This window comes from Mangifera indica, chromosome 13, assembly GCF_011075055.1.
Source record: "Mangifera indica cultivar Alphonso chromosome 13, CATAS_Mindica_2.1, whole genome shotgun sequence".
NCBI lineage: Eukaryota > Viridiplantae > Streptophyta > Magnoliopsida > Sapindales > Anacardiaceae > Mangifera > Mangifera indica.
The window spans coordinates 8,467,274-8,480,598 of NC_058149.1; the positions used below are offsets into that span (position 1 = coordinate 8,467,274).

Consider the following 13,325-nt stretch of genomic DNA (forward strand, 5'->3'; position numbering starts at 1 on the left):
TACTTGCAAATTCTTCTCTCTAATCAAAACCCTTGCTCATACACTTTGTAATTTCATTTGCATTGGGTTGTACTAAGCTTTAACTTTCATATACACTCTTGAGAGAGATCATATTTCAATTTCGTACTAAAATTCGTGCTATAAAAGAGTGAGGTTCACTCTTGGAGAGATTAGAAAATTTCTTGTGAGAGAAATTGAGTTTTAACATTTGTAAAGGTTAATAGCACCTTGGAAGCTATTTTGGTTATGAAGAAAAACTTGGTTGAGGTTTAGGTCAACCAAGGATTAGTGGAATACTCCAAGGGAGAAAGCTTGGAGGAGTAGACATAGACCGGGTTGAGCCGAACCACTATACATCGCGTGTTTGATTTTCTCTTCCCTTAAACTCATACTTTATGTTATGTTATTTTGATTGTATTGATTATTTGAAATATTTTAGTTATTCTCATAAATTGTATTAAAAATAGGCAACATTCATTGATTTAAATAAATTGTTTTAATTCTCAAATTTGGTAAAGATTGTTTTAAAATTGCCTAATTCACCCCCCCCCCCCTCTTAGGCCATTCGATCATACAGAATGATGAATAGGTGTGCATGGAGCCATGGATGATCACACTTGTATATAGTTCTAAATTTATGAATATACTTCTATGATATGTGCTAGAAGGGGGAATCAAATAGGATTAGTCTTAATAAAGAAAGTTTAAGGTGAGAATTATGGATAGATGTCTAACTATATGAAAGATGACACACACCTTGAATAGTTTGAATTTGGGACAAATTTAGGAACAGTTGTATATTAGTCAGAAACAACAAAGGATTAACTTAAGTCATTCTCTATGGGTAATATGACTCATGAAATTAAGTGAAAGCATTAGAGTTGTAAATATACACTTACGAGATGCTTCATCTACATGACACCAAAGGTTCCATTGAGCATTTCATTCAGTCAAATGTGCATGGAAAAGGGACAACAATAGAATATTCCTTATGCTGTCAACGAGATGCTTCATGTATAAGGGTGCGATAAGAGCCATCCAAGGATGATTTTCAATAGTAATCCAACCAATTAGGTGTACATGAAAGCAAGATTGCACTTAATGACTCCTTTTTTGGCTAAGGTGTCGATGTTTAGTTAGTTTAACCTAGTTGGTAATGTGCTATGTGCACCGGAATAAGGAATGACAGACATTAGGAATGTTAAGATGAGAAATTGCATGCTTTCACAAAACATCTAAGATGTCGAAATCATGAGATGAGTATCTGATTAATATTATGAGTTGAGGAGTAGTCATCTGAAATGATAAGTATTTATAAGAAAAGGCATATAAGATAGCACAACTAATCTAGTTGAGGCATTAGGGACGCCACAAACTTATATTAAACATACATCAAAGATGTCAAGAATAATGAAATAATAGTGTAATGGCAGGAAGTAACGTGCATTGATTGTGATACTTTGATAGGTCATCTACTTACCAAGTCTCACTATAAATTTTCAAAAGTCCCACTAGATTAAAATTCTTATATTTACCTCCTAATATATGCTAAGGAAAAATTTGAAACCCCTTTTTGTGCAAAAATCTGCCACATATAAATTACCCGAAATAACAAGCTAGTAGTGTAATCTTTATGCTAAACGTTTTTCATTTAGCCCATTAGTTTATAAATTTTGCCTATACAACCTTGAATACACTAACAAAAATTCTAAACCCCCCTTATATTTAAAATCTTACTCTTACCCCATCTAATGATGTTTAGAAGTTTAGCATATTAGTGTGATGTTTAGCATATTATTCCAACTTCATGAGAAAACTATGAACTTTAGAATAACCTCCTAAATCCATCAATATTGCCCCCTTTTTTACCCGTTAAATACAATATATTATCAATTTAAGAACAAAAAGATAAATAGATATTGATGTTAATATTTGGATTTAATGATCTTCCTTATTTGATTTCGTATTTTTTATATGACATTTTACAAATGAGAATGTGAGATGATAAAAATGACAGTCACAATTGATAGAGTTGAGAGAAGCTACGGTTTTGTTTAAAATTATAAATGAGAACAAAATTATATTCAATTAAGTTAATCAATTATGTCAAGTCTCAATCTCCATCTTCTTAATCATTTATATACTCTAAAAATTGTTTATTAAATTAAGAATAAAACTATACGGGTAAATAATAAATATGAATTTAAATATAAATATTACGTATTATCGTATAATTAAATATTATTTTAATAAAAATTGAATTGTAAAAAATATTGAAATGAATAATTAATAAAACGATATCTTATAAAAATAATAATAATAATAATAATGAATGGGTACAAACTTAATACAAAAATGAAGTGTTACAAAAGATTTCAAATCCTGCTGCAGCAACACAAGCTCTTTTTGCATGCCATTAATGACCTATGAATTGAAAGAATCCTAGAATGAGAAGTAGCTAGCCAACTTATCAAAGAAACATGGTTAACTGCATTGATCCCAATAGCTACGCCACCCATGAAATTCATATATTCTACAGAATGTCGTTCTTGTTAAGGTTGTATGTCTTTCTTCAACCTACTTAAGTTTAAACCATTGAACCCTTCAGAGGTTCCAACTAGGAAGCATGCAGATATAAAAAATGCATGGTTTCTCCTCCAAGAATGACTTCTTCAGTCGGAAAACACATTAGATATTTACCTAAACCAGTATGGCCATTGAGCAGATCCCATGTTAGCCCCAAATCATTGGCCTCTAACTAGAATTATAGTTTTATTAATTATTCATCTTGATATTTTCAAGAATTTTTTTACCAATAAACTCTGACTAGATGAGATAAATCTGTGAGCTACACGTGATAAGCACGTGCCTGAGGAGGATGGTTTTCTACGAATTATCCAATATCTCTTCACCACGTACCCAACTTCCAGATAAGAGGGAATATTCCTATGCCACCAAACTAACAGTGAACAAAGACAAATCATTATGTCTTCTAACCTGTTCAATCTTATCTAAGCGAAGACCAGTTGATCATCAATCTTATTTCCTTCTCTTCAATGCTTTGAAGGTACTCGTCTATTTCTCCATTTTAACCTAAGAAATCAGTTTCTAAACATGTTTATTTTTCTATGAATTTCGATTCTGTAAGCTTCTGTAATTGTTAATATCATGTCATATAGCTTATACATTCTTCATGTTCATATATTTATTTTTGTTTATGGGATTAATATGAAAAGGGTATCTGTCAAATTGATGAATTGATGTGGCTATCGTTAGTGTTGGTTAAATTTGGTGTTCTTTTTTGAAAATTTGATTTGTTCTTGCACGCAGTTGATTGATTGATCAAACGGAGAAATCACGGGGGCGGTTAAAAAATGAGGCAGCTGTACTTCTGGTTGTTCAAAGTAATTTTAATTTCATATGCATCGTTGGGGAATTGGAAATGTGAGAGTGCAGGGATTACAAGTGCTTTTCTTCGATCAGAGTGGCCATCCATTGATATCCCTCTTGATAATGAAGCATTTGCTGTTCCAAACGGTCATAATGCACCGCAACAAGTGAGTATTTTCCATTTTCAATTGTTTTTGTGCTATTTTAATAGCATGGACTTGTCCAAAATTATTTTAATTAAGAGTGATATAAGTGAATGGAGTCTAACTACTTCTTGATCTATAACGCGGTAATGAATAGTTGTGAAGAAGTTTTTAGCGCCCTTTCTCCAGTGTCAATTTTAAGAAATTAGTGTTCAGAAATGTGCTTGTACAAAAAAATTTCAAGTGACCACATTATTATGCGTTGTTTCACAACCTACGCTGTGTGTTGTTTTGTTTCTTTATTTTCAATCTCTCACCTAAATTTGTCCGCTTATGTGCCTTCTTTACATCATTCTAGGTGCATATAACGCAAGGTGATTATAATGGGAAGGCTGTCATTATTTCTTGGGTGACAGCTGATGAACCAGCGCCCAGCAAAGTGCAGTATGGCAAATCAGAGAACAAATATGATTTTTCTGCAGAGGGGACAATGACAAACTACACCTTTTATAAGTACAAGTCTGGCTATATACACCAATGTCTGATAGATGGTCTTGAGGTGATTCCTTTATGGAAAGTTTAATTTATTATATGGCTTAAATTTCCTCTCAATGGAAATGGAATGCTTACTGTAAGTTTTGATTAGGGATGATAAAATTTCCCATATATATCAAGCAAACAGATTTATAGGCTTATATGATTTTAGAGCTATTTAGAAAGAGAGTAATGATAAAAGTTTTCTGTTATCTGCTATCATGCCAAAGTTAATAACAGTGAGAGTAAGTTAATTAGCATGGTTAATCTTTATGCATAAAATTTATGATTTGCATGGAATGCCAAATTCATGAATAGCCTTCTGCTTTGAGAATTTTCGTTCCTTAATTTATTTCTCAATTTCAGTATGATACGAAGTACTATTACAAGATTGTGAGTGGTGATGCTTCTCGGGAATTTTGGTTTCAAACACCTCCGAAGATTGATCCAGATGCTTCTTACAAATTTGGAATCATTGGTCAGTTGAATTGCTTTTCCTTTAACAAAATTAGAGTGGTTTTCCTTCAAATAGCTATAGCAATAAGCTGCTTCAAAAACAACTTATGTTCCTGTTTTTATCCGAATGGAATTAATAATACACACAAAAACCCCTTTTCTCTCCTCATTGAGTGTGTGTGTGAGTACACACGTTCGTTGTGCATGTGTTAAAGTATGTCGAGGCTCCTATTGATATTGTTCTTCTATATTGCTTTTTTCACAAATGTTGTTTATAATAAATGTAGGTGACTTGGGGCAGACATATAATTCTCTATCCACTCTTAAGCATTACATGCAGAGTGGAGGACAAACTGTGTTATTTGTTGGTGATCTTTCATATGCTGATAGATATCAGTATAATGATGTTGGCATACGTTGGGATTCATGGGGTCGGTTTATTGAGCAAAGTGCAGCATATCAGCCTTGGATTTGGTCTGCTGGGAACCATGAAATAGATTACATGCCATATATGGTAAAGAGCTAGATATATGTCATTGTATTTCTGGAATTTGTCAGTGTTAAACTGTAAATTTGAATACCAGAGCAATGGTGCGTGTTGACTTGTGTTTACACTGAAATATATTATTTGCATGTACCTTATGGATCATTTAGAGGCAACAGTGTCCCATTGTTGCTGTAGGGCCCTTTCCTGTCCATACTGAATTAAATCATGTTGTTGTTCCACATTTATCTTTTATTTCTGCCAGTTTATACTATGGTTTTATTTTACCCTTACTGTTTTTGTTGTGGTACATATCTTGTTTGCCTGTTCCTATAATAAAGGGATATGTGAGGGTCAACTAATGGCACATCTTGCCAAGAATGTCTTTTCAGATCACAAAGCAAAATTGTATCCTCCATGTCTTAGGTTATAATCCATAATAACATTTATTGAACTGTCAAGTTTACCTTTCCATTGCTATTTGTGGCAGTTTTAGGAAACATGGCAGACCCTTGCTAGAATGTACTAAATTTGGGCAGGACATAAATGAAATTGAGTTGAAATGATTGATTGAATATTCTCAGCTTCTTTGATGTGCGTATTTGTTTTTTTAAATGGTTTTAATAGCCTTGATTGCATTAGTTATATTTCGTTGTATTATGATGAACCATGTAGTTAGTTTCATCCTATTTCAAACAACTAAGCTATGAAGTTATGGCGTAGCTCTGGTGTTATTTATAGTACATCATTTTCATTAGTCATATAGGTCAGAATATTTATAAAGTTTTGACAGCTCTGACATTTTCTAATGCACCATTTTATGTATAAACAAGCACAGTTATTATATCATAAGAATCATTTATTCTTTATTAACTACTACTGAAGTATTCTTCTTTAGTTCTCAACTTGTTGCAATATGCATGTATGTAGGGTGAAACAACTCCATTCAAATCCTTTCTCCATCGTTATCCTACTCCTTACTTGGCCTCCAAAAGTAGTAATCCTCTTTGGTATGCAATCAGACGTGCATCTGCCCATATAATTGCGTTATCTAGCTACTCTCCATTTGGTAATTTCCTTTTACTTCTCGCTTGTTCATTTCTTGGGTTAATATGGGTATTTATCATTTAATGAATCAACTTTTATGAGTTATGAATATCAGTTAAGAGTTATAATTATGGTAAACTCATAAAAAGGTTAAAATTGAGTTCTTTCAATGGTTTTACTTGGTTAGTTCTTATATCCTTAATTTTGTTGGTGTAACACTATTATTTGCATGTATAACTAACAAATCATATGCCCTTGAAAAGCTAAATCTAAGGAGTATACTTTGACTCACTTTTCACATGTAGGGGTGGAAAGGAATTTTGTTTGGGAAGCAAACTGATAGAACTCTGTTGGAAAACTTGTAAAACTCATCCAAACACAACACAAACACAAGCCAATCCATAACCAAATTCATAGACACAAACAATTCAATTAAGAGATCAAATCTTATTTATCTTATGATGTTGTAAACAACAATCAACTCTACTCAATTGTAGTTATTTGAGGTGTCGATATCCTTTCCAATACAAAAGTACCAAAATATAATCATATATCCCTAACAACCTCACACTCCTACATAATATTTGTCAATTAATTCTACTTTTTATCCCCCTGTTGCCACATAGTTTTTCTCTATAATTGTTTTACCCATCAATTCCTTTTCTCCTTTACGTGTCTCTTTCCTTCTTTTAGTATTAACTTTGACAGACCTATTTATCCTTAAGGTCAAAATCTAGAAATTGTGCCTAGATCATTTCAAAGACCTCTCAAGAACTATCAAAGTCTGGAAGCTCTTGTCATTGTATAAGAATTCTCAAAGGCTAGGGTTGCAATTCCAAATCAATAGATTAGCAAGAAGGTAAAGGCTAACCATTAATCTAATTCTCAATGGTGATTTTGAGTTGAGATATGTGGAAAATAGGATGAATCTTGGCATACGGGGTAGGGCCAGTTTGGAGGCTACTTCTCACACACATTCCAACACTTTATTGGTTAAAGCTTGAGAAAAATCTAATCACTGATCTATAATTTAACTTCTCTTCTATTGAATATTGATATTGGCATATTTTTTCATTCATTGTTAAGCCTTTAGTAGGTTAGTTTTCAACTCCTCTAAATTAAATTATGTTTCGAAAACTTATAAGTCACTTCTTCATTTAAAGAGGGTTCTCCCACAAATTTCAAGAGTTTAGGAGGATCATGACAAGATAGAGCTTTAAATGGAGTCATACCATCAACTCTATGGAAGGTTGTGTTAAATTAATTTTCGGCCTACGATAACCATTTAATTCATTTCCTCAATCATGAACCTACAAAACAACATAAATAAGTTTTCAAACTAGGATTCACTACCTCTATTTGACCTTCTATTTGGAGGTGATAAGCTTAACTATGTTGTAATTGAGTGCCCTTGGCTTGAAAAGCTCTGACAAATAATTGCTCATAAAAACCCTATTACTATTTGATATAATGGAGTAGGATAGCCATGTAGTCTCATGACCTCTTTAGCAAAGAATTTGATTACTTCCTCAGCCATGAATGGATGATGGAGTTGCAAGGAGTGGACATACTTGGTTAGTCTATCAACCACCAGCAAGACAATTGAAATCATTGTGATTTCGGAAGTCCACCCACAAATTCCATCAAAATGTTAGTCTATACTTGTGAAGGGATGGGTAAAGGTTGCATCAATTCGATTAAGCTCATCGCTTGAGTTGACAAGTAAGTGGTTTTGTTATCTTTTCATACTCTTTTATGAATCTTTGGTAAGACCCAATAAGGCTTAAAAACCCACCATACTTTCCACTTTAGTTGGTTCAATCGTCACCGTTTTCCATTGAAATAATTTGCACGAAGTACTCTAATTTAGGCTGGCTAAGGTAACACTTCCTTTTATTGATAAATGGGTCAACGTTCTTCAACATCCCTAGTGTGATCCTCAATTGTTCCAAATGGGATTTTCAATCTTTGCTATAGACCAATATATCATCGAAGAAGACTAAGATGAATTTGCGTAAATAAAGGTAGAAGATGTCATTCATCAAAATTGGAATGTGATTAGTGCATTTGATAATCCAAACAGTATCACCAAAAATTCAAAATGGTCATCCTGAGTATAAAATGTCATATTCTTAGTATCTTCCTCTTGCATTCTGATTTGGTGTTAACCTGATTTGAGGTCCAACTTAGAATAACAATAGCTTTTCCTATTTCGCCCAACAATTCATCAACAAACGAGATCGGAAATTCATCTGGTATTGTTATCTTATCAACACCCAATTGTCCACCAAAGCCTTCACCCTCCATCTTTCTTCCTTAATAATAGAACGAGACTTGAATATGAGTTTACACTTCGTTTAATGATCACAACTATTAACATCTCTCTCACAATTGTTTCAATTTATGTTTTTTTTGGGAAATGTAGGTAATGGTAGGAACGTACATTAAGTGGTTGTGCTCCCTTAATGACCTAGATAGCATGATCTTGTGAACTCTTGGTGGCAATTAGGTTGGTGCTTTAAATAACCCTTGGAATTCAACAAATATTGCAGATGACCTCTAGTTGATTTCTTTTTGTAATTTAATAGAGTATGTTGAAATTGTGGTTAGCTCAATCCAATACAACAAGTTTGAGTCCATAGTTGTCTTTACCAAACTCTTAGCCAAGATTTCTAATTTTGTCAAAGAGCGGTTATCTTAAAGTACTATCTGTCAACCCCTCTGATTTGAACTTGATATACATTTCTCACTAATTAGCTTGAATTTCTCCCAAAGACCACGAGTGTTCCACTCCCAATACAACATTTATACTGCCTAATTGAAAAAGTAAAAAAATTTTGAGTTATCAAAATGGCTTACAACTCGTGTGACTCAATCACAAACCCCTTCACTCATAATTCTTTTCCCATTTCCCACAAGTACCCCAAATTATTTAGCAAGCCAAGTTCACAACACCAATTTTTTAATCAATTCCACTAAGATAAAATTGTAAGTATTCTTACTTACCACCAATGCTTCTACTCCCCTTACATCGATTTGCCTACTCAACTTTAGTGTTTTGTAATTTATGAGATCCATATCCTAACACAAGGAGAGTTCAATTTGGATCCCTTCCAAAATAGCCAACTTAGCATTTGGTGGTTCTTTAAGTTCCTTTTCACCATCCTTTTCCTTTGCATACACAAAGACTTTTAGTTGCTCCTTCTTACAATGGTGGCCCCTTGTGAACTTCTCATTGCACTTGAAACACAACTCATGTTCCAATTTTGATCTATGCTCAACATCCGATAGTGATCTAAACCCATTTCCTCTCCTCTGACTTGTTCTAATATCATTTCCTTTGAAATTGGATGTTGCTGACGACAAAAGTTTAGTGGACTTCGTTGACAATGTCTAATCGAATTGGTTTTGGGTATTGGTGGAGAAGCTTTTGTTTAGGGATTCAGAGTAATATCTCGAAGATTTATTCAAATTTGGGCAACCTGTTTTAATAACCGGGTCTAGGTTTGGATGAGATTGCACCGATTGATAACTTTGGGTTACACCCCTATTATTAATTTAGCGTCCACTCCTACCACTTATCTTACTTGGGCGGTTGGGCCACCGCCTTTTCCACTTGTTTCTCTTAGCCCAAATACACTTGATCAGACCCTTTACATGTTTTTCCTCCTTAAACTCTTTTGAGCCCTTATAGAGTCCAAACATATGGTTCGGTTGTCAATTCTTGGGGCCATGGCTTTGGCTTAGACCAAGCTATCTACTCTAAACAACCAAATTTTGACTATTTCAACAAGGAAAAAGAGACTATTTTCTCTTAATTTTTGCTCCAACACCATACAATTTTGAGTAATCCTAAGACTTCTTTATTCTAATTAAAATTGTACAAGATACATGGTTTATGTAGCAAACTTACAAAAGAGGAAACTAGATCTTAATAGAAGCAATATGATCTATGCTTTTATGAGGAGATTCACACACAATAAAAAGGAAAAATACGCTTGATAAATTAGGAAATAGTTAATATCCTAATCTCTATTTTCCACATTAAACATTGACAAAAATTTAATTTGTCTAAAGAAATTTAGGATTACTAAGGTTTCACTCGAGATGTGTACTGTCAATAGAGTGAGATGAAAGGTGATGCAATAACAATTCATAGTTTCTTTTGGACGTGGTATTGATAATATGATGTGAAGTGGTGGTGGTTGATTTTTTATCGAGAAATTTTCCCCTTGAAGTTAGCATGCCATATGATTTAAAAAGAGTCTTACAAAGGAAATGTTGCTCAAGTCAATTAGTGCATTAGCCATGTTCCTGGAGCCAGTGTCAAAATATACAGTGTGGGCAACATCGATGCATTTTGCTTGCTCGAGACACTGGGTTTACTTGAGCTAGAAAAGTGAAATGGGAAAAATTGACTTTCTAAAGCTGGTAATGATTCCATATTATGCCAACCTGACTGCAAGATGTGAAATTCTAAGTGCGTTTGTGTTTGTTCTTAGTAGGAAAGTAAGATACAAACCCAAATAATTAAAAAGGCAACTTGGGATGAGTTACCCTTTTGACTTTTGTTTTGCCGGCAATATTCATGCATGCTTTTCTTTGTTTCATCAGTGGCATTTGTGTTTTTTCCTGTAGAAGGAAAAAATTACTATCATTGGATGTGGCATCAGTGGCATTTATATATTGTGATGATGTTTGATTTATAATGAAATTATACAGTAAAGTACACTCCACAATGGATCTGGCTCAAAGATGAATTTAAAAAGGTTGACAGGGAGAAGACACCTTGGCTGATTGTTCTCATGCATGTCCCAATCTACAACAGTAATGAAGCACACTTCATGGAAGGTGAAAGTATGCGAGCAGTCTTTGAGAGTTGGTTCATAAAATATAGAGTTGATGTAGTCTTTGCTGGCCATGTTCATGCTTATGAAAGATCGGTATGGTTCCCAACTTATAAACTTCCCATTTTTGCATACACAAATAAATGATTTAGTGGTGTTAAGGGTAGGGAAATTTTTTGGGATCCCCCAACTTATGTGCAGTTATTTGTCCCTGTTTATTGTTGCAATGTCATGGTACTGTCAACTGTGTAACACTACATTCCCAGACCATTGTAGAAAAATCAAGAACTTATTTGAATTGGAGGGTTGATAAATAATGGTTATTTTGTGGTTGATAATGAGGTAAAGCTCACTTTTTGTAAACCCAATTAGCATCCACAAACCTCGTACAGAATCAAATTTATATGACATGGGCTGAAAAAATTTTGAGATGTGAAAGACGCATTTATCTCTTGATAGGAATTATTTGATTGGATGCTAGTTAACGCAAATCATTAATTATAAATAGCTATAAATTTTTATTGTCATTAGCTAAACAAAATAGTAAATGACACCATCTGCTGATGTTTTTTGGCTTGTAGTTTAGATGTTGACGTACTACATTACATTTTGGTCCATTCTGCAGCACTAATCTGCTTCTGTGCTGGATGTTCTAAGACAGTTTTTTTATTTCAGTACCGAATCTCAAATGTAAATTACAACGTATCTAGTGGTGACCGTTATCCTGTAGCAGACAAATCTGCCCCCGTTTACATTACTGTTGGGGATGGAGGAAATCAAGAAGGTCTAGCTGGAAGGTGAGTTGAAATTGCATGACTGATAAATTTGCCCTGCTTTTAAAAAAGTGTCTTTGCTAATGGTTCTCCAGTTAGAGAATCAAATTTCTTGTTTATTTTCTGCCAGTAAGTCATCACTGTTGGTCAATCTGTAAAAGTGGTCCTTTGGTTATGTAGTTTTAGAGACCCACAACCAGATTATTCTGCATTCCGTGAAGCCAGCTATGGGCATTCTACACTTGAGATTAAGAACAGGACACATGCATTCTACCACTGGAACCGCAATGATGATGGGAAAAAAGTGGCAACTGACTCGTTCATATTGCACAATCAGTACTGGTGAGTAACTCTTAATCATTTTTGCTTTTGTTGGCTAATTGATGGGAACTTAAAACTTGTGCACACCTAACATTTCTACCTCATTGAAATAATACAAATCTATCTGTTCATTAAATTTGATTAAGATGAAGACTTCTTGTGGAGAGAACATAAAATTACAACAATTTATAGTAGTAAAATATGTGAACTGCCTCTCTTCAATAACTGTCCATTATTATGATATATCCATTCAGTTAAAAATGCTAAGATGGTTTGTCCCTCCAGTGTCTTTGCATGTAAGAGCCTTAGAGAGACAGATAAGATTCATTTGAGCAATATTATGTGTGCATATTTTTTGTATACAATTTGAGTATATAGATAATAAGTCTTTATGTGATTAAGTGTTATTTTATTTTTAATTCAAATCATCCAATCACATGATAACATTATTTGTGTGTCCAAATTATATACCAAAAGTGTGTACGCATAATTTTATTGTATTCATTTATGTGAATCGGTTTCCTTTTGGGGAAAAAGGTCTATTAACTGCAGAGAAATTAGGAATACATTGTGGAAAGTATTTGTCTCTCTCTTTTTTTTTTTTTTTTTGTATAATTGTTATACTATGTTCTAGGACCCGGGAAAAACTGTAGTTATCTACTGAATGCTCCATGTTTGTCAGAGCTTTTAGCTCCTTACTGAATAACTGGTCTTGAGTCAGTCAACTCTAGCAGTGCACTCCTTTATAACAGGTTTCCTGTTGCCTCAGTACTATGCAAGAGAAACAATGTTGTATTTTCTTATAATGAGACCAGTTTTACACCATTCTTGGATTATAATTTCATTCAGGGCACGCAATCTCAGAAGGAGAAAACTGAGGAAACATTGTATTAGGAGTGTTGTTGGCCAAATGGCTAGTTACTGATGAGACGTTGGGCATCTCAGGCGTGATAAATTGGTATCACTCATCAAGGAGGATAAAGCTGGAGAGAAAGATTGAACCATGACATGTTTAATTCTCAAAACTATTAGTATGTGTCATTATTGTCTATAGAATTGGTTAAATGTACCAACTGTATTGACCCATTTGTAGAAAAATATCTATCAGGTTGTTGTTCTATTGATTATATGTATTGTTGCTGCTTACTGATAGAACTGGTTGAATGTACCAACTGTACTGACCTATTTGGAAAAATGAATACATTCAAGTTATTGTTCTATTGAATATGTATTGTTGCTGCTTGCTTAGTATATGGAAAATAATTTGTCCACTTTTTCTACGGGAAGAGCCTTCTGTATTTCACCTCCTGACCCTTTTTGCAAGAGTGGC

The 13,325-nt window shown here is 33.8% G+C and overlaps 1 protein-coding gene across 1 annotated transcript; it reads left to right on the forward strand.

Moving 5' to 3' along the window:
* Positions 1–2,916: 2,916 nt before the first annotated feature.
* LOC123195284 (bifunctional purple acid phosphatase 26-like) lies at positions 2,917–13,220 on the forward strand. Its single transcript, XM_044608946.1, has 10 exons — positions 2,917–3,067; positions 3,331–3,557; positions 3,892–4,092; positions 4,434–4,545; positions 4,811–5,037; positions 5,938–6,076; positions 10,777–10,997; positions 11,577–11,698; positions 11,855–12,016; positions 12,845–13,220. The coding sequence occupies exons 2-10, from the start codon at positions 3,375–3,377 to the stop codon at positions 12,918–12,920; spliced, it is 1,443 nt and encodes a 480-aa protein (XP_044464881.1). The 5' UTR covers positions 2,917–3,067; positions 3,331–3,374; the 3' UTR covers positions 12,921–13,220.
* The last annotated feature ends 105 nt before the right edge of the window (positions 13,221–13,325 follow it).